This window comes from Doryrhamphus excisus, chromosome 8, assembly GCF_030265055.1.
Source record: "Doryrhamphus excisus isolate RoL2022-K1 chromosome 8, RoL_Dexc_1.0, whole genome shotgun sequence".
NCBI lineage: Eukaryota > Metazoa > Chordata > Actinopteri > Syngnathiformes > Syngnathidae > Doryrhamphus > Doryrhamphus excisus.
The window spans coordinates 13,177,137-13,198,301 of NC_080473.1; the positions used below are offsets into that span (position 1 = coordinate 13,177,137).

Here is a 21,165-nt window from a genome sequence, read left to right on the forward strand (position 1 = left end):
ATTTAGTTTGAATCAAAAACAAACTTTCCGCAGCAGTCCAGTGCCAATTGCTCGCCTCCATTTTTTTAAATCGAAGAACATCTCGAGCTGCGTGTTACGTCATATCTCAGCATTCGCTGAAAGAACGCACCCGTGAACAGGAAAAGATAAAGTTCAATCTTGCTAATATTTTATAATTAAGCTCGACACATGTTTTATATAGATATGTATTTTCTTTTTTAATAAAACTGGACTGGTGAATGGCGTATAGAAGGGTTTAGATTCTGTTCCACAGAAGGCGCTAATGCACACGAAAGCTGCTTGCCAACCGACAATAAAACAACAGAAGAAGAAAAACACCACAAAGAAGAACGCAGTCTGAAAACTTTCCGATTGAGCGGGTACAAGATACCTCAATCGGATTGGGGAAAGGAATATTCCACCCCTGTGAATCCGATTATATATTCATTCGGATTGGCACTTTTCTTTCGGAATGAGGTGTATACAAAGGTTAGAATCTTTCCGTTTGAGCAAATAACCCGAATGGAATTGGAATATTTGGGTCCATGTATACATGCCTACTGAAAATGAATGGGCAATTTATTTCATACATTTCAACATTCAGTCTGCGTTTCTACTTCCCAAGATTCCAAGTCCCACCATTCTGTTAAAAACAAAACAAACTGTAACATTCTCCAACTGTAACATTCCATTATTCTACATGGTGACGTATCTCAGGAGGTACAGTGGTCGTCTCCTAAACTGATGGTTCCATCTTCAGTCGGTGAATAGATTTCATCATAGTCTACATTTCAGTTCAGCTTCAGTATTTCCGCATCCACATACCATTTCTACTGAAATGACTTCATCTAGTTCTAAATAGAAATCTGAAAGGTGTGCAAAACAAAGGCGATGCAAGGTGTGGCATTCCATACCTTCTTAGCCCAAAAGCTAAGCTCTTTGCTGACCAGCTGGAGCAGCTCCGAGTGACAGAAGGGCAGGAAGTAGACGATTTCATTGATCCGACCAAGAAACTCGTCCCTCCGGAAATGTGCCTGAGACAAGAATTAAAATTTGAGGAATGATACTGGATTTGTTCAGGTCACATGCAGTTCAGCGCACAAGAAAAAGGGTACCTTCAGGATCGGTCGAATAACGGAATCTTTAAACTGCCTTGAGATTCTGATGTCATCACCTTTCTGGACGTCCTCTGAGGAAATCCACAATTCAATGTCACTTTTTATTGGGGAACTATGACAGGACCTCTTATCCTGGTGAGCTGGAGCCTATCCCAGCTCCAAAGGTTATGTGTTGTGTTGCTCCCTCACCAAGATTATCTGCCAGCTTCCTGCGGCTGACCTCCTCTGCTTCCTGCCGCAGCTGTAGACCATGCTGGGCAATTTCTTCACTTGCAACGTTTGACGTCATGATAAAGATGGCGTCTTTACATTCAATGGTCTTTCCCTTGCCGTCTGTAAGACGACCCTGAGGGTGAAATCAGCACAAACGTTGTCATTTAAGAGTGAAAGCTAATTTGGCTCTCCGCGTACGCACCTCATCAAAGAGCTGCAGCATGATGGTGAGGACATCAGGGTGAGCCTTATCCACTTCATCAAACAGGACAACGGCGTTAGGACACGCCCTCAACAGTTTGGTCAGCTGACCTCCTTCCTCGTGTCCGACGTATCCCGGTGGAGAGCCAATGAACTTTGCTACCTGACGGGACAGAAACAGGAAAGGATACAGTCCAAAACATTGCAAATGAATGCAAACGCAGATTTGCAGTGGTGTGAAAGTGTTCCTGAATTTTTGCACATTTGTCACACTTACGTAAATGTTTCAGATGATCCGTAAGACTTAACTGAGATTAATTGAGATCTATCAGTCTGGAAAAGGTTATAAAGCCATGAAGCTCTGGAACATAGAACAGTGCTGAATCTTCCCAGGAGTGGCTGGACGACCAAAATTAGCCAAGAGGTCACAAAAGACCCCACAACAAACATCCAAAGAACTACAGGCCTCACTTGCCAGTGTTCATGACTCCCACCATAAGAAAGACATTGGGAATGGCAGAGTTCCAAGACGAAAACATCTTGATGATCCCAAAGACCTTTGGGAAAATTATGTGGGCTGATGAGACAAAAGTTGAACTTTTTGAAAGGTGTGTGTCCCATTACATCTGGTGTAAAAGTAACGCCCCATTTCAGACAAAGAACAGCATACCAACAGTAAAATATGGTGGTGGTAGTGTGATGGTCTGGGGCTGTTTTGCTGCTTCAGGACATACTGGAAGACTTGCTGTGATAAATGGAACCAGGAATTCTACCGTCTACCAAAAGTTCCTGAAGGAGAATGTCCGGCCATCCTTTCGTGACATCAAACTGAAACCAACATGGGTTCTAAAGGACAATATCCACCTCTGAATGGCTGAAGAATTCCGAAATGAAGACTTTGAAGTGGCCGAGTCAAAGTCAAAGTTAAATCAGGAATAGGGCAAACACTTTTTCACACTCCTGGATGTCGACTGGTCTGTTTTGGTGTGCATATGCTACAAAGAAATGAAAAACATGTTAAATATAACTTAAAACGCATTTTACCTCATGCTTTTCCTGGAACTCCGACATATCCATCCGGATGAACCCCTAGAATTGCACAATGGTTGAGAGAATCAACACAGAATCAAAACACTTTATCCCTTGGGAGAGTGACAATACACTAATTAAATATCATATTTTATATTCAGGTGTATTGTTTTTCCACCTTAGTGCTTCTAATTCCATATACTTATTAAACATAATACAGTAATCCCTCATTTATCATGGTTCATTGAATCCAGAAAAGACCGTGATAAGTGAATTTCCACAAAGTAGGAATACTATTTATGAATAGTATATTTGTAGGCTATATTCAATCAGGAAACAGCATGATGTATTAATATATATATTTTTAAAAACCATATAGAGCGAACCGTAAATAGGCGAGAGACGACTGTATTACGTACACACTTGTATGCTATAGACCAGGGGTGGGCAATTAATTTTTATCAGGGGCCGCATGAGAAGCCTGAATTGTGTCAGAGGGCCACCAACTTTCTTTCATTGTAAAATACTTAAATTAAATATTTTGAATAGCTCTAAGTTCCCCGCGATGTCCTCAATCCGCCTCGTTACAGTGCGTCGGGAGAGTGAAACGTTCTCAAATGCGCCTTTTTTCTCTGGGCACATCAGCGCAGCAGAGTCCAATAAACACTCCTTAATAAACTCTCCATCGGAAAACGCCTTACTTTTTCTGCCGATTTTGTGAGAAATGACATAACTTGTCCTGACGGCTGCATCTCTGGGAGTGTGAAGTTTAGTGAAAAATCCTTGTTGGGTTTGTAGTTTTGCAAGCAATGCATCAGACTCCCTTGCACGCTCTTCACCAGACAGATTTCTGTATTTATCTTCATGCTTGGTGGTGTAGTGGCGATTCAAATTATATTCTTTAAACACAGCAACCTGTGTACCACAGACTAAGCACACTGCTTTGCCTTTACTTTCTGTAAAGAAATATTTGGAAGTCCATGTTTTGTTGAAAATACGGCATTCGTTATCAACTTTTCTTTTCTTGGGGTGTGCCGACATCTTGGGGATAACCTCGCGAACAGCATCACCTTCACTCACACACGTGTATACGCGAGTGAAGGTGCTACGTCTACGACGTGCATACGTAGCGACGTAACGCTTTTCAAAATAAAATTTCAAAATAAAAGTTAAAAAAAAGTTTAATTTATGGTGTTTATGATTGGCCTCACGCGGGCCGGACAGGGACGTACAAAGGGCCGGATGTGGCCCGCGGGCCTTAATTTGCCCAGGTCTGCTATAGACGGTATAAAAAGCCTTGTATCTAATAATTTGGTTATCTTTTTCTGCAACTTATGTACTTTGTGTGACGGTGTTCACCTTTTTGATGTCCTTGTGCATGTAGCGCGCCACCTGTTTGGCCAACTCCGTCTTTCCTGTAACGCACCGCACCAGACAAAACAGACAGATGATTCCATTATTCACCAGCACACATATAATTACATTATTTTCTATTCTTCAAAACAATCTGTGATTTTTGGGAGCACATTTCGGAAATTGTTGTCATTCCACACAGAAGGCTCATCTGTCTTTTAAGTACTGGCCTTAATCTCAAGAAGCAACCTCTACAAAACAAAAAGAGACTTCAATCATCTCTAGAAGCCCACTTCATGATTGTCTGGAAAATATTCAGCATATAAATGCTCATATTAGATATTGATGTCTTGTGTTTGGTATGCAGATGGGTATAACCCTGTGTGTGTGTGTGTATGTGGGTGTGTGTGTCTTGTTGCTGTGTTTAATATTGATGTCTCTCGGCCACTGTTTGTCGCTGAGGGCAACGGAGAATATGAACAGTCTCTGCCTTCATCTATCTCTTTGGACTGTCATTTCACCGTTGTGGCCTTTCGTAGCAGTCGCTACATCCCATAATGTCCCATGTTGTCTTTTCTTCCCTTTACACCACAACCACACTTTTTCCATGACAAGATTTTCCAACCTGATTGAAGGTTGATGCATTGGTAATTTCGGGTACACTTGCAATATGTATGGCCCTGAACAACAGAAAGAACTGTAGTATCCATGTAGTAGCTGGCCAAGATGTTATGGTTGAACACCTGAGTAGATTACGCAGTACAGTTCACAGTTCCACGTGTCCACAAAAGGAGTAGGAAGAAGCTAAATTTATTTAATAGAGAACTCCAAGAGAACTAGGGCTGTCAAATGGTAAAAGTTCTAATCAGATCAGTTTCTTCCAATTAATCACGATTAATCACATCTAGGATGCATTTAATTAATCATGATTAATCCCATCTAGGGGCATTGAATTAATCATGATTAATCACAACTAACAAGTGGTTAATTAATTAATCAATAATTAATTAACTCATTTATCACAGTTCATTGAATCCAGGAAAGACCGTGATAAGTGAATTTCCACAAAGTAGGAATACTATTTATGAATGGAATATTTGTAGGCTATATTCAATCAGGAAACAATTAATCAATAATTAATTAGTCATGATTAATCATCATTTGCAGCTGTATTGAAATATGCCAATTTTTACTGTATTTCACCAGGACAAAGTTTTCTTAGCTTTATTTTGCTAGTGTGTTTTTTGTTGTCAGCTCATGAGAACAAACCAAAAGAGAGAAAGTGTTGGGTGTAAAGGACTAAGTGATTTACCAATTCCTGATGAGCCAAGAAAGAGGAACACGAGCGGATGCTCTTCATCGTACCAGCCGTTCTCCTTCCTTCTGATGGCTGGACGGTGAGAGACACACAAAGACAGAAAAGAGGCCATTATTGGAAACATTTGCATTTGTTGACTTAGCTTTTATTCCAAGTTTCACCCATTAGACCCGAGTTGACCTGACGGTGGCTGGTATCCCAGTAACTTTGATTAAGGGCCGTGAGGGCAAGGATGAGAGACGGGTCAGAGGCATTTGGGTGCAGAATCAGGGAGGGCGAGAGAGAGAGAGAGAGAAAGGATGGAATGCAGAGTGAGGGAGCAAGACGAAGAGATCTCCAGAAAGCTACCCACAATGCATCTCCTTCCCCCCACAGTCAGTGGGACCATTAGCCAGCAGTAATTGTGTTAGCCTCCCTGGCGCAGCTAGGGCAAAATCAGTTTAGCATGGATCGGAGCCTCACACACACACACACATACACGTTTGCTTAAAGAGGAGTGCCTACCCAACCCTGCCATCACCCCAGCAACCACACTCTCACGTACACAAAGGCAGCATGATGTGCTGCACGCCGGACAAGTCAAGAGTGTATTTCTTGTGGTTTCAGAATCTTGACTTAAACCCCTTTCACACAACAGCATTTTCCTGTGTAAATGGCACCAACACAGAATGGCGGGACAAAGCTGAAGCTGTTGTGTTCAAACACCTCATACGTCACAACAGGCGTTTACGTCTTGCCTCTGATTGCACGATGGTCCTGTATTTCGACAATATCCTGTGTAAAAAGGCACAGGGGATTAAATGGAGGCAGTGAGATCTGTGTGAAAAGAGGCTTTAGGAGCAGAAATGAACATAATTGTGGCCTATATGGCGGAATACTTTGATATTTGTGATGTAGTGAGTCTGTATAAATACATACTAGCCAATATATAATGTGTATTGTTTTGGTATGTTGGATATTTTAGGCATGTTGGCACGTGTATCAAGCAACCATGACACTTTGGTTGAAATCTCGAAGGAGGAATTTTTCTTTTTGTCTTTTAGGTAACAACGTACAGTGGAACCTTGGTTAGCGTACGCCCCGGTTTACGTACAATATGGTGCGTGCCTGTAATACTATTAAAGGGATCGTTTGGATTTTTCCACATTAGGTTGTATGACATCTCCATCGGCAGTGTAGTCCGTCAACAGTGTCCAACCCTCCCACTGAGAGTTTTGCGTATTTGTTCAACACTATTGTGATATATTACAGATATTGCAATATAATATATTTGTAATATATTACAGATATTGTAATGAACTTTAATGTTATCACTTTCAAGCTTTTCAGACCATACTTCGACTGACGTAACCAATATAAAATGAGTCACTTCCTGTTTAGTTATTTTGAGCTGTTGCAGCTTATTAAATCCGGCAAGGCTGACTTCCTCTACAAGTGTTAAACTCGCTAAGAATAGCTGATAATTGTAAAGAAGTGATACTTGGCAGGAGGAGAGAAGTAGGAATAGGAAGAAGATTGAGGCAGAGATGAAGAGATGAGGGGAATAACAAAGATAACGGGAGGAGGAAGAAGGGGAGGGCGGAGGGAGGGAGATAAAGAGGCCTGATGGAGATAAGAAAACAGAGAATGAGGCGCAGAAACAAACAAGTGTGTCAAAGATGGCCGCTGATGAAACGTGACAAGCTCCGCCTGTCTTATCAATGGCTGCGTGAATGACGGCGTAACCTTCTGTGCGTGTTTTAGCTGATTGAGAGCGACTTTGACAGAAGGACGCATTGACATTTCTCAGAGGAGCCTGACAAGAACAAGGAAAGGAAGGAGGCACAAAACAAATGAGCTTTCTCCCAGACACACTCTCTCTCTCTCTCTCACACACACACACACACACACACACGGAAGTGTGTATTGGCCAGGTCTGGTCGGCTCTAACATGATTATAGCGGGATGATTCTCTTCAATAACTCTTAGCCCTGAGAGCTAAACCTGGATCAATTTAACCTCCTTCCTGTGTGTTCCTATGGAGTTTGTGTATTTCTACTGTGTGTGTGTGTGTGTGTGTTTATCTTGCTGCAGGCCTGGTGTGTGACATTAAGACTGCAGGAAGGATCAGGCTATACAACAAAGTTTCCTCCATTGTCTGATATTATCGGTTATTTGGCAACAGTGTACAAAAATATTTGTTTACAAACACATGGAAAATATAACATCTACGCATTACTTGTTTTTCATAATAATAACTCAAACTGAACATTAATGGCTTTGGTATGTTCTTATTGGCTTATGCAGGTGTACTTATTGAAAACTGAGACTACTAAAGATGCACTTCTCAAATAGTGAGGAGGCCTTTGCCTCCTGAGGGGGGCGGGGCGATGTGGCATTATGTCTCTGCTAACAGGTTATCAATAAAGACCAGTTGAATTCCATTTCAGAAGCACTATAAAACTGAACATGCATTAAATGCAATAAAAGCATTTTAATCATGATTTACACAAGATACATCGTTTCTATTAATGTGCTAACTCAAAACTCATATATGCGCTAGTGATTAGCATTGGTGATTTACATATGCAAACTACTTTGATATTTAAATGTATATTCTACTAAAACTGATAATGTACGACATACTTTTAGGCAAACATTTCCTGTCCCTCAACAAGAGTGGCACACCGCATGTTCCAATGGCAGTATCTACAGCACTTCCCAGAGGACAACGTGGACGTAATCGCATACAGGTACTTGCATTAACTCATATTATAATAATGATAATACTACTGTTGCAAATTTGGCACCAAAAAAAACAAATGTTGAAAATTCATATACCTTTTTGAAAATGAATAAGCTGACAAGTGAGCAATGTTTATAGATTTAAATGCGTGAAACATTTGTGAAGCATAATTTTTCTTCAATTATCATTCATTCATTCATTTTCTACCGCTTTTCCTCACGAGGGTTGCGGGGGTGCTGGAGCCTATCCCAGCTGCGAGAGGCAGGGTACACCCTGGACTGGTGGCCAGCCAATCACAGGGCACATATAGACAAACAACCATTCACACTCACATTCATACCTATGGAGTCACCAATTAACCTAGCATGTTTTTGGAATGTGGGAGGAAACCCGGACCCAGGAGTACCCGGAGAAAACCCACACATGCACGGGGAGAACATGCAAACTCCACACAGAGATGGCAATTGAACCCTGGTCTCCTAGCTGTGAGGTCTGCGCGCTTATGTCCAAAGGAAATTTATTTTTTATTTTAAATATGCCTTTATTGCACAATGCATGACCTCAGTTTGGTTGTTCTCAACCAGGCTCGGCTTTAGTCAAATATTTTTTACAATGTATAAAATATACAGGAAATAATTGACGGCATTCAGCCTACGTTCTCTCTTGCTCGGTCTCTCTTATGTCCTATGTGTGCCTGTGCGTGCGTAGTCACTTTAATACATCCCTGAGATCAATAAGCTGTATTCCCTTATCAATGTGGCCATGTCTTGTATAGCTTTCAGTACAATTTGCCATGATAACAGCAACCATTTATCACCTTCCCAAAGACCCATGACTCTCATCTCTGGCTGCACAATCCTGGCGCTGACTGGGTCATTTCTTTTGAAACACTTAAAATATGGAAAACAAAAATGTATCGAAATAAAATGACATAATTTTTAGGATTGACTCGGGATACGCAGATTTTACCGTTTTGAAAATTGTGTTCCTGTTCATTCAAAAGAAAAGGCAGCGTTTGCTCCTAAAAATTACATTACAGCTTACAGTTTTCTGTCCCGCCTGTCCCGAGAGTTCATTAGCTTGCAAAATCTAAACAGAAACTGTAAAAAACAATCATAAAAATAACACATAACCTACCCTTGCACCCACCCACACCCACACAGATCAATACCAGGCCTCTGTGGATGCCTGGTGTAATATCGGCTCTTTACTGTCTGTGTGTTATTGTGCTCTAACTCATCCTCCTTCCTCTTTGCACTATCACTGCCGGTCAATGCTCACGAGGTACAAAAAAAAAAAAATGTCAACCCAGAAGAGTGCAAGCGATACTTTTGTCCTGAAAGAGTTCTTTACTTCTGCACACTGCTTACCATCTCTAGCCCTGTAAAGAACCATGATGGAAAGATGCTGGAGGTACTGTATAGGCTATAAACTGAAAGTAGAAAAAAGGAGGGGGACGGTGGGTGTGATGGAGATTGAGGACCGAGGAGAGAAAGCCAAATGGGGGCGGCGGGGGGGATGAGGGAGTCTGTAGTATGTCTCCTCTCAGTAATCGCGTTAACTGGCGGCTCCAAGCCTGGCCTTCTCAGCTGTCTCTCTCTCTCACACACACACACACACACACACACACACACAGGAGCACGCACAGCACCTGTGTACTACATCTGACAGACAGCACATTCATCACAATTAACCAATTACAGCCTACACCGGTCTGTCTGAACCCTCCTCCTAGTGGAGGACAGCTAAGCAGGGAAGAAAACAAAAAAAAGAGTAATAGAGAGAGCGCAAAACAAAAGAAAACAATCATTAGGGCAAAAAGGTTTATCGTTTATGTCGGATGTAACATTCTAAATCAGGGGTCTCAAACTCAATTTACTTGGGGGCCACTGGAGCTAGGGCCTGGGTGAGACTGGGCCGCAATCAGGTTTTCCAAAAAAAATTAAACAAAAAAACGCATTTATTAAAAACAAAAAATGAAAAAAAAACTTTGCTTTGGTTCCAATTTTCCACAAGAAAAGCTCTGATAAAACATTCCACTGTTCTCAAATATCTTACTTTTTATTTTTCTACACAAAATAAGATGAAAAATAAATAAACAAATCAAGAAAATCAATCAATCAGTAATAAATAAATAAATATAATAATAAAACGACAAATAATAAAAACTTAAGAAACCACATAGTTGGTGGGTAGACAATTTTTTTTTCAGATTAAAATGAACAAAGCATTATTAGAGCCCTGTAGACATGACAAAACACGACTATAGTCACATTTATACTCTTTTTATTTACAACATATTGCGCAACTGCAGGGTCTTGAGACACATGCTAACTCGCAAACTCGAGAGCTAGCGACCTAAACGGTAGCCTTCATCCTTTAAACTTAAATAGCCAAAAACTTACCACTTCCACACGGATAGGGAGGATAACTATTAACAGTTATTTAACCTTTAACATGAACATTAATCAAACGTAATAATTTTTTCTGGGTACATGATACCATACAGCAACCATATCAAACTTGCGCGGGCCGCACTAACATTAAACTTTCATATCAAGGTGGGGGGCCTCAAACTAGTGTCCTGCGGGCCCGCGTGTTTGAGACCCCTGTTCTAAATCAATAACCGCATTTACATGTATAGTACACAACAAGTTTAGTTACCTGAAGCGACGGTGTTGATGGCCCCTTCCTGTCCGATGATGTGCTCCTTCAGCCTCCTCTCCAGGGGGAACCTCCTCCTTTCCTCCGCCTCTCGCTTAGCCTGCGCCTCCTGGAACTAGGAAGGTAAAAATGAATGAATAAATGTGGTTCAGTTTATCCGTCTTTATATAAGCAATAAGTCATTTGGTTTTTTTTTTTACTAGCGGCTTTAGCGGCTTTTTCATCCGACTTGTCTGCAATTACCTTCATTCCTGGAACAAATCTCACCTTTGCAACAATCGTCAAATTTACCCAAGAATCATCCACTGATTCATCCATCTGCTTCCTACGTGGAGGCAGACTAATAGTACTAATTTGTACTATTAAAGCGCCAAACAATTAGAATCATCTATTAAGTTACTGCTCCCTCACTATATCATGTTTTTTCCAAAAGTAATAAATGCTCACTAATACTAGTAAAAAAAATTACATATTCATCTATCAAGTACTTGAAATCATAACATCTTGTGAATACAGTACAGTATTCTACATTGGTCACTAGGTGTCGCCTCAATGTGTACGTGATCAAGCAGTTACTGTAGCTTTAAATTATGGAATTATATTACACAATAACATAATAATCATATGGCAAGATAAAACTCAATCCGGAACCTCCGACATCACTTCCTGTCCGCCTGGCACTATGGTCCCCCAGGGAACACGAGTGTCTCAAGTCATTTAAAGCCGCCATTACTGTCTTATGACAGGAAATACACTGTCCAGAAAAAAAACAATAAGGAACTGCGACTGTGGCATCTTATTTATATCTAATATGTATTATTTTTCTATTTATATTGATATATTAGGTAATCCCAGTGTTAATAGTGTTATTTAATCTCTAAATGGCTCTAATCATGTTAGAAAACATATTTACAGGTTATCAATGCCATAACTACAAAACTAGCTGGAACAAGTTAGCTGTGTTTGAGTACATGGTGTGTTGCGTAGACATGAAATAGTTGAAAACAAAATGTCATAATGACATAATGAATGTAGCATTATAACATGTTTATATGCATTCTTACACTAATCAGTCTGCATCACTCCATCCTTCAATGTCCTCCATTGTTTTGCTGTGGTGTTTTGCCATGCAACAGAGCAGGCTTTATAAACTTGGTGACATATTTATGGTGTTTATTAAATCATTCAGCACCTGGGAGTATTTGAATAGAGCGGTACGAGGGAATGAATCTACAAATTTCCACTGTAAGGCAATGCTTTCTGCATTTCCTTAGTATTTTTTAACTTTGTTTTTAGTGTAAAATTGTTCCCGATTTGAACTATTTCCACAGCATGTATGCTGCATTTTCGCTGTGACTAGCATCTAGCTACGAATACACTTATTTGAGCAACTACAATAGGTTATAATTACCGTAAATCCACCGTGGCACTATGTAAAGGCAAAATCATATCATTTTTGTGCCTGTCCAAATACTTACTATACTTATACTTAAATACTTACTATACTGCCTGTACTGAGCCTGAAATATTGTACTACTACTACTACTACAAATACAATTTTCAAACAAACAATCTCTCATTAACAATCACTTCTTAATATTAAAATTCCATTTTATACAGTATTTATTTTCATGGAGTGATGCGTGGTGTTGAGTGTATCGCTTTGTCACATTTGAACCCTTTAACAGGTTTTAACCCCAGTTAACCTCCACCAGCTTTCACATTTCTGGTACACCCCAGCAGCTGTCACTCAAGCAAAGACCTCCTGAGGAGTGTTTGTGTCCATGTGTGTGTGAGTGTGTGTGTTTGAGGCAGTAACACATATGTGCTGACCGGGAAACAACATATTCACACCGACGTTGTTCAAATTGCCTGCAAAGATGAATGGGATGAGCGTGTCCTACCTTGCCTTCCCACTCCTGCAGAAGCGTACCCACTTCCCCTTCTTTGGCATAGGCCCGTGCCGAGTGTCCCAAAGCATTGGTCTGTAGGGGGTTGGCACCTGTATGCGAGCACACAACACATACACTTCACCAAAGAACGTAAATGGAAAGTCAAAGAAAAAGATTTAAACACAACACACCCGATCAGCATGTTTTAAAATGCAGCTGGAAAAAGTCTTATAGGTCAGAGGTCAAACAAGTCCAGGAGAGGGGTCACTGAGACCAACTGCAGTGAAGCAGGCGGGCCCATACATTAGCCCGGTAGGGGTTTCATATCTGTAACGTGTGGCGATGGCACATAGTGTCCCCAACATCCGCTCACAATCGTTACAGACTGCAGGGTGTTGGAGGTTGGGGGTCCTCACACAAATGCAGGGGTCACATGTAGGATGAGTCGGGTTAAAACATCTTTTAGGAAGTGGGGAGGCGATGGCGGAATGAATGGCCGACAAATACGATGACACAGCGTGCGTGGAGTGTGCCAGTGTCAGAAGATGGTTAGCGGTGCCTTCTGCCCTGACCGTAGGCACCACCTTCCACCCCAAATCACCCACTCACTACTCCCTAGATCAGGGGTCTCAAACACGCGGCCCGCGGGCCAAATGTGGCCCGCAGGACACTAGTTTGAGGCCCCCGCCTTGATATGAAAGTTTAATGTTAGTGCGGCCCGCGCAAGTTTGATATGGATGCTGTATGGTATCATGTACCCAGAAAAAATTATTACGTTGTTAACGTATGTTAAAGGTTAAATAACTGTTAATAGTTATCCTCCCTATCTGTGTGGAAGTGGTAAGTTTTTGGCTATCTAAGTTTAAAGGATGAAGGCTACCGTTTAGGTCGCTAGCTCTCTAGTTTGCGAGTTAGCATGTGTCTCAAGACCCTGCAGTTGCGCAATATGTTGTAAATAAAAAGAGTTTGATATGGATGCTGTATGGTGTCATGTACCCAGAAAAAATTATTACGTTTGATTAATGTTCATGTTAAAGGTTCAATAACTGTTGTAACCGAATGTGAATAAATCAACATTGGCTACATTTTGATTAAAAGGCGGAACATACTTTTATGATATCTTTCAAGTTTGCATTCCAATAAATCACAAAGAAAAATACACGGGGTGGAAGTTTCATCCAACTTCACAGGAATAGTACACAAATGAACATGAGACATCAGTAGGAATCAGATGAGTAAGCTACACTCAAAAACGCTCTGTGTGCGATCAATAAAGATGGGAGCCTGTTCCCGTTTGTCTGAGCGGTGACCACAGAGACTAATAATCACATCGATAAACCCCTAAAAACTGTGACCTGCTCATGAGGCTATCGATTTTAACAACAATACACTGACACACCCCACCAAAAACATGAGGGAGGAAAGCAATAAGGTGGGAGCGTGCACACCCGTATACACACACACACGCACACACACGACATAATAAATAGCATCATTTAGGGCTTTAATATCAGGCCACCCCTCTGGGCCATACCACTTTATAACTGGATCAACACTAACGACACACACAGACACACTACAGTTGAACACTCAAACACACACACACTCGCATACACAGGATCCCTTCATTAGGAGTGCTTTAGTTATGCCTATTAGGTGGGGGCCCACCCCTTTCCTATTTCCTCCGCCTTCTCTTTCACAGCAGCTGGCAGGAGAGAGCCCCTGCTGGTCTTTGTGCATATGTGTGTGTGTGTGTGTGTGTGTCTGTGTATCTGCATTGTGTGCATCTGAGCATGTGTGCCTCTTCTGGCCTGCCACCACCTACGGTGGCATCCATTACGGAGTGCCTCTGGCCACAGGACCTGATGTGGAGCCTAGGGAGAAGCTAGAGAGCCTCTGCAGGTAGGGTGAGAGAAACTTGTGGGGTGCACAGAGGCTCCAGGGTGGGCTGGTGGGACTGTGATGGATGGAGATGCGAGTGTGAGGCCGGCTAAGGCCAAAAGAGCAAACCCAAGGCTACTAGGGTAGGATTGACACACTAACACTAGGGAAATAACAAAAGGTACGGGACGCACACAACACGCCTAAATATATCCTCAAGCTGTGGCTTCATAAGTTTTTTGTAGGGTGATGACGCCTCAAAATGGTGAGCAAAGGGGGGAAACTGCTGAAAGAATAATGAAACTCGCGTACAAATTCAAAATGGGCAGCGTGGCCTTTGTTGTCATAAGATGGCTATTGGCCGTGATAGTGGCGCCAACCGAGCGATGGCCCCCGTCCGACAGGAAACTATAATACTCAGCCTTAATCTAATTATCGTAAAAACAAATGTATCTGCTTTGTGAAACTTCTTACCTTTTTATATGCAAAAATGCTTCTTATGGGAAATGTGATTGAGTTATACAAGGTGATTTGTTTTAAATGTGCTCATCGGGGTAAGGGCAAGATGGGAGAGACGGCTTTGAATGCAGCATCCATCATGAATATAAACAAGACATTAATACCAGCTTGTGCGGTGTAGTGATGTCATTTTTTTATGTATGAAAAGTCAGCATATGAAATGAAAGTGCCATGAATTAAAATGTGCATATTTAATTGCACAAATGAGACACTTTGCTCTTTGCACACATATATATAAAAAAGACACACTTCCTGAGTGTGAGTGTGGTGTTACCCCAAGGGCATGCTCTGTGTGGAGGTCACAGTTCAACTAGGCATGGCTTGTTTAAGAGCTCCTCGCCTGGAAACTAAGGGGGATATTCTGCCTCCGGGGCCTATGAGCGTGCGTGTGTGTGTTTGTGTGTGTGTGTGTGTGTGTTTGTGAGACTGACAGGTGCAAGTATCACAAGGCTGAACAAGAACATAGCATGTACAAGTGATCAATTTCAAATAAGCTTTGTAATACTGAATCATTTGCATGATGCATTCAAGTGTTGGCATATCAATAACTTCTTGTGGCTTGAAGAGATAATGTCACACTTTACTATTTAATCTTGGAGAACAAAGAAGGAGATAACGGATTAGGGTGAACTACAGGGTGATAGTGAAACGTCCACAAAACAAAGTGACGTCAACTCCATTATTTCCCTCTCTGCACATTTTAACAGTTTTATTTTTGTTTAGTTTACCATATTGACAACAATAGGTACGCTCCTTGGTTTTAGTTGGGGGGTGTGACATACCAAACTCCAGCAGCATACGAACGGTGTCCGGGTCATCAGCTAGGGTGGCATAGTGAAGCGCTGAACAGCCACGAAAACCAGCTCTGCTGCTGAGCCTGCTGCTGAATTCATCCTCTCTGGACACCAGCACTGTAAATGATAAAAAAAAGACATGAATGTTACCAGCAAAAAACATATTTGGAAGAAAGTCCAAGTCTATTTGGTTTGATAAAGCCAAGGTTAGATGACACAGAGCAGACGCCTCAAATCTCAAGAGGCACTAGTCCATTTCCTTGACTTTATAAGACATATAATAATATTAGATTTAGGGCCTCTTAAGATGACAGTGTTTTCTTTTCATTTTTTGTTGCTGTTGCTGTCCGGGCGGCACAAGAGGCTTTCATTTTAATACAGATCTACCAACATGTACAAATTTATAGTACTCAACATTCTTCCTTCTAAAATCAGTTTCATAATATTTCAAATCCGGGGCGCAAAAACATTTTTGGGGGAGGTGCATGACGGGAAATAATGGTAATGGTTTTATTTAATTTGAACATGCATCAGATTACAATTGAGTGCATCCCATAATCAGTTCACAGTTTTACATTTGTTCACTTCCTGCTTTCCATAATACAATTTAATTTTTTTTTTAATAATGCAACTCGTACCGGTGATATGAGCATCCAATGACATAATGTGTACCATAGTAAGTGTCAATATAGTGATATATATAGCACATCATGACTGGTTCAAGACTCTTCATCCTTGTATTTAGCAAACATCAACTGCTTGTATTGTTTCTTGAATTGGCTCATCGTTGTGCATTGTTTGAGGGTCTTACTCAATCCATTCCATAGTTTGATTCCAACTATTATAATTGAGTACATTATAACCTCAAGCACTGGTACAGTTAGCGTATTTTTTGGTTTATACAAAGATATTTCCTTTGTTTGACTATATTTCCTGGTTAGTATACAATATGGCATGTGTATTGCCATGACACAAATGTCTCTGCTAACCTGTTAGCATCATGGTTAGCACGCACATCTATGACATCATCAACAGTTGACTGTAGTTCTCTGTAGTCTGTTCTTATTGAAATAATCCACAATGGCACCAAAGGAAGTTGCAAGAACCAACATTTTGCTAAAAAAAGGTGAGAAACAATACTGAATAAATAAAAATATACTGTATTTTCCACACTTTTTTCATAGGTTGGCTGTTCCTGCGACTTATACTCCAGAGCGACTTATAAATGAAAAAACTGTTACATAAACACTAGACACCTTTTCTGTTCATGTTTATTTTTGGTGTAGCTGAATAACCATTGTGTTAGCATATCTTACACCTATTCAGCCTGTTCTCTATTTTTTTTATTGTTAGAACTTGCCTTCCATGATGACGTAATGTCTGTTTTGGTCCAGTAGTTTGTAAAATAGATTACCCGCAAAAAATGCGACTTATACTCCAGTGCGCCTTATGTATGTTTTTTTCTATCTAATTGTGCATTTTTGGCCTTGTGCGACTTATACTCCGGAGCGACTTATAGTCCAGAAAATACGGTAACTAGTACCCATTCCTTGTCATGGGTACTACAGAACGTAAACATCAACACTGCCCTCTGAACGCATGGGTCAGCTCATCGGATGCAGGGCACACAAGGGTGGTTTCAGACACTCACATGCCATTTTCGTGTAGACCGCCTGAAAATGTTGTCATGTAAATATGGCTTAAGATTGATGGAGATTTCCAATGTATGAGAAATCTTTTAAAAATGGAAAAGTAATCAATTTATACTCAATAAAAGAGTGTAGTAATAATAGCAGCATACCTGACTGCAATATTGTCTTTTATGCTTCAAGCTTTGGAGAAGTTGTTCATTTTCACCGATTGAGGCTCACTTGTTCTAAATGAACATGTGAATCGTGTTGTGGGGTCTCCTTTCCTGTGCTCCTTAGTAATAACACACATATTGTTTTCTTATGGCTCCTTTCCATAAGCGCACTCATCTTGTGCCACTCCATCATCTTCTTTTATTTTTTTCCCTGCCTCCTTCCGCTCATCCTTGGCATTCATCAATTCCCTTCATCACTTGCACACATCCCCCCCCTCCCCCCCAACCCACACTCTCTATCCCAATAACTTTGTCTCATCCATTTCCTGGCTTCCTCTCCCTCATCATCCTACCAATCTCCATCAATCCCACCCTCTATCACTGCATCTTCTCCTCCTCCATCTTTGACCATCCCTGCTCCCCATGTTCTTCCCTCTTCCCACCGTTTCTTTCACTGCATTTTCATTCTTTTCATCCACCTGTCCTTCATCAGTCTTCCTCTTCCTGCATCATACTCTCTCAACAGCAGTTTCTCTCTACTGTGTGTGTGTGTGTAAAAAAAGAGAGCCAGAGAGCCAGAGAGAAAGAGAGAGAGAGAGAGAAAGAAGCAGGGCGGGATAATCATAGCTAACCCAATAAAGCGTCGCACAGGCCCCCCTAGCCCATCCATCAGTGTGCATCTGGGAAACGCTTCCCCACGCTATGCTGGCCCCACGTGGACTCAAACCTGACAGCCATATAAATGTCTGCAATATACATATCCCATATAAATATGTCTGCAGAAACCCAACACAGGCTTGGGAAGGGACCAAGTGTGTGTCTGTGCCACCCTGGCTACGTGTGTGTGTGTGTGTGTGTGTGTGTGTGTGAGAGAGAGTAGCTCAGGAGAAAAAACAAATAACACATGCACTACTGCCAGAGAACATATACAATGAATAATACACAACAAATAAAATGTGCATATATGCTAATATTTATGCAAATCATAATGTTGCATGGATGTATCCATTTGTACACTTGTGAGTCATATGTGTAATATCACAGCCAAATAACAACAAATGCTACACTTATACACACTTTTGTTTCTTTATTTAATTTTTTACCTTCCAATGAGTGGATGCCTTTCTCCCTCGAGGTGTCATAGACATTGTTGAAGTGATCTCCAGCATTTGGGTCAGCACCAGCTTCAAGCAGAACCTTCACCACACTAGGTGGAAAAACAAAAAACACCAAGAATTACGTTTTTGATTCAAACTAAACAAAAACAAGGTCATGAACTCACAAAAATGTAACATTTTTCAACTTTTTGGGACATGCATAAGCACAAAATTCAACACAAACACATATTCTATAGTCTACCATAGTGCGTTATAACTTTGTTAAATTGGACTTTACTGATCCGTGACTCCGAAGATGAATTGTGACATCCATGTTTCCATCCATGTGCGTTTTCGAACTTGCTTCACCCACCATCTGACACCATCTCCATTATAAAACCACTTCTCACAAAATTCAGACATGTTTCTTGGGAAGTATATGCCAAAATAATGTTTAACCTCTCTTTATACAATGCGGTAAAGCCACCCACGCTGAGCAAATGGCGAGCAAACCAAGCACATGCATATGAAAAAAAGGCCAAGGACTGCTCATTCAGGTCAGGCACACAATGACATAAAATAAAAATAAAGACAAGAACATTGACCTTGACTCTTTGCCTAGCTTCCTGCTTCTCTGTCCCGTTATAGTGGACACAGTCCAGTGACCGTGACACACTAGTGTCACATGGTCGTATGTGCATAAGAGTATATTGTTATATTGTTATATTGCAAAGGGTCGACCCCCCTGTTTCCGGCCGCGTACGTATGTGTGCACACCTTCATTGGAGCGTACCCCCTTGCCTTGGTAACACCACCGACTGTGACCAGGTACTCTCATTGTCTACAGAGGGAAAAACCACAATCACACAAAAGATGGTCTGCCACTCTGTTTCGACCAGAGCGAGACAACAAGGGCGATGGCCGTAATGTGAACCTTACCAGAACCCTGCTGGCCATCATTAAACCTACATGTCTCTAATGTAGCCTGAGAGGTCGGAATGGATCATTTTCAGTTAGGGAACGGCCGGAAATGACCATTCCTTTTCTTTCTTTCTTTCTTTTCTTAATTTATTTCAGACATGCATACTATGTTACATTATTCTTTCTCACATATACACTTACAATATCTATTTATATATATACACATACATATACACATACATGCACACACACACAACACCTCATTACTACACATGTCTGAAAAGGAGCAGGAAGAAGCAAAGCTTATTAAATCCTACCCAAGTGATTTTTTCCACACTTATAATCACAGAATCTTACATAACACTAAAACAACAAAAGAAGAGTGGGAACATTGGACACCCCCAGCAAAACCCCCAGGACATTGCTGAAGCACACCACCAACCCCGCCAGTCAACCCACCTGGCCCCCGACCCCCCCCCAGCCCCTGAGTGCACCCACCGAGTGCCCAGCACCCCAGCAGTCCCCGCACACACCCGCTGCCCTCCAATAAGATGCCATTTTGGCTGGACCCACAATTATAATTTACATTTATTTATTTACAACCATTTATTATGGTTTTATGACTGTGACCCTGGAACTGAATTTCAGTGTTTAACATAAATGGATGGAATTGGACCTTGGGGGTTCCAGTGTACCTGTATACCAGTTTTACTACGCTTTCACTACGTTTGATGTGTGTTCTTGTAGGAGAGCCAAAATAATAGCATACCAAATAATAGCATGCAAATAGACATGCTTTGGAGGAAAGTTATGGTCATATAAATTAATTAATTAATTATAAATTTTTATTTTTATTGGGTTTTATTTAGGGTGTATTATGGTTTTATGACTGTGACCCTGGAACTGAATTTCTCAGTGTTTAACATAAATGGATGGAATTGGACCTTGGGGGTTCCAGTGTACCTGTATACCAGTTTCACTACGCTTTCACTACGTTTGATGTCTGTTCTTGTGGGAGAGCCAAAGGCTGAGAACGGCCAGGTCTTTGTGTCTGACCTTGCTGAGGGGGTCTAAAGGACTATCGGGGGTCCCCTTTTGTTACTGTATCCCTGTGACCCACATTGGGGCTCCCCTCTCACCCTTGCAAGCACTTCTACAAACACACAGAGGCACCGAACCAACTACGGCTGGTCACACGAGGCTGGGTAGGACTGTGCAAAGAAATGAGGTGGTTTAAAAAGGGTTAATAGCATCAGGAAGGTAAACAGGCAGGGATAAAGAGTGGAAAACTGCGGAGGAGGAGGAAGAGGCGGGGGGGAATGAATGAAAGGATGGATGCGTTGTTAAGAAAAGATGAGAGAAGGATATTTAATTAGCATAAAGACGGTGCCAAACCTAATGAGCTTTTAAAAGGAGTTTGTATAGTTTTACTAATCAACTGATGATCAAGTGGCTAACTTTATTTGGGGAGGAGTCGCAGCACTAATTTGAGGCCAAAGCAAAAGAGATGCAGAGGTTAATTTGGTTAAAGGGCCCATTTACCAGGAAAAAGTTTCAAATTACAATGTTGGCGACAAGATAATAAAAGCTCAAAGGAGAGGGTCTTGTGGCTGCAAAACACATAACATAAAAACAC

At 41.2% G+C, this 21,165-nt stretch overlaps 1 protein-coding gene across 1 annotated transcript in view; it reads right to left on the reverse strand.

Moving 5' to 3' along the window:
- clpb (ClpB family mitochondrial disaggregase) overlaps nucleotides 1-21,165 on the reverse strand; it is a 34,016-nt gene that overhangs the window by 1,995 nt on the left and 10,856 nt on the right. The window contains exons 4-14 of the mRNA XM_058079437.1: nucleotides 18,615-18,718; nucleotides 15,696-15,824; nucleotides 12,526-12,623; nucleotides 10,622-10,736; nucleotides 5,227-5,304; nucleotides 3,921-3,976; nucleotides 2,577-2,621; nucleotides 1,534-1,695; nucleotides 1,308-1,464; nucleotides 1,116-1,189; nucleotides 915-1,034 (exon numbers count right to left, since the gene is read on the reverse strand). Of these exons, the coding sequence (XP_057935420.1) occupies nucleotides 915-1,034; nucleotides 1,116-1,189; nucleotides 1,308-1,464; nucleotides 1,534-1,695; nucleotides 2,577-2,621; nucleotides 3,921-3,976; nucleotides 5,227-5,304; nucleotides 10,622-10,736; nucleotides 12,526-12,623; nucleotides 15,696-15,824; nucleotides 18,615-18,718 (1,138 nt within the window). The remainder of the gene's footprint in view (nucleotides 1-914; nucleotides 1,035-1,115; nucleotides 1,190-1,307; nucleotides 1,465-1,533; nucleotides 1,696-2,576; nucleotides 2,622-3,920; nucleotides 3,977-5,226; nucleotides 5,305-10,621; nucleotides 10,737-12,525; nucleotides 12,624-15,695; nucleotides 15,825-18,614; nucleotides 18,719-21,165) is intronic.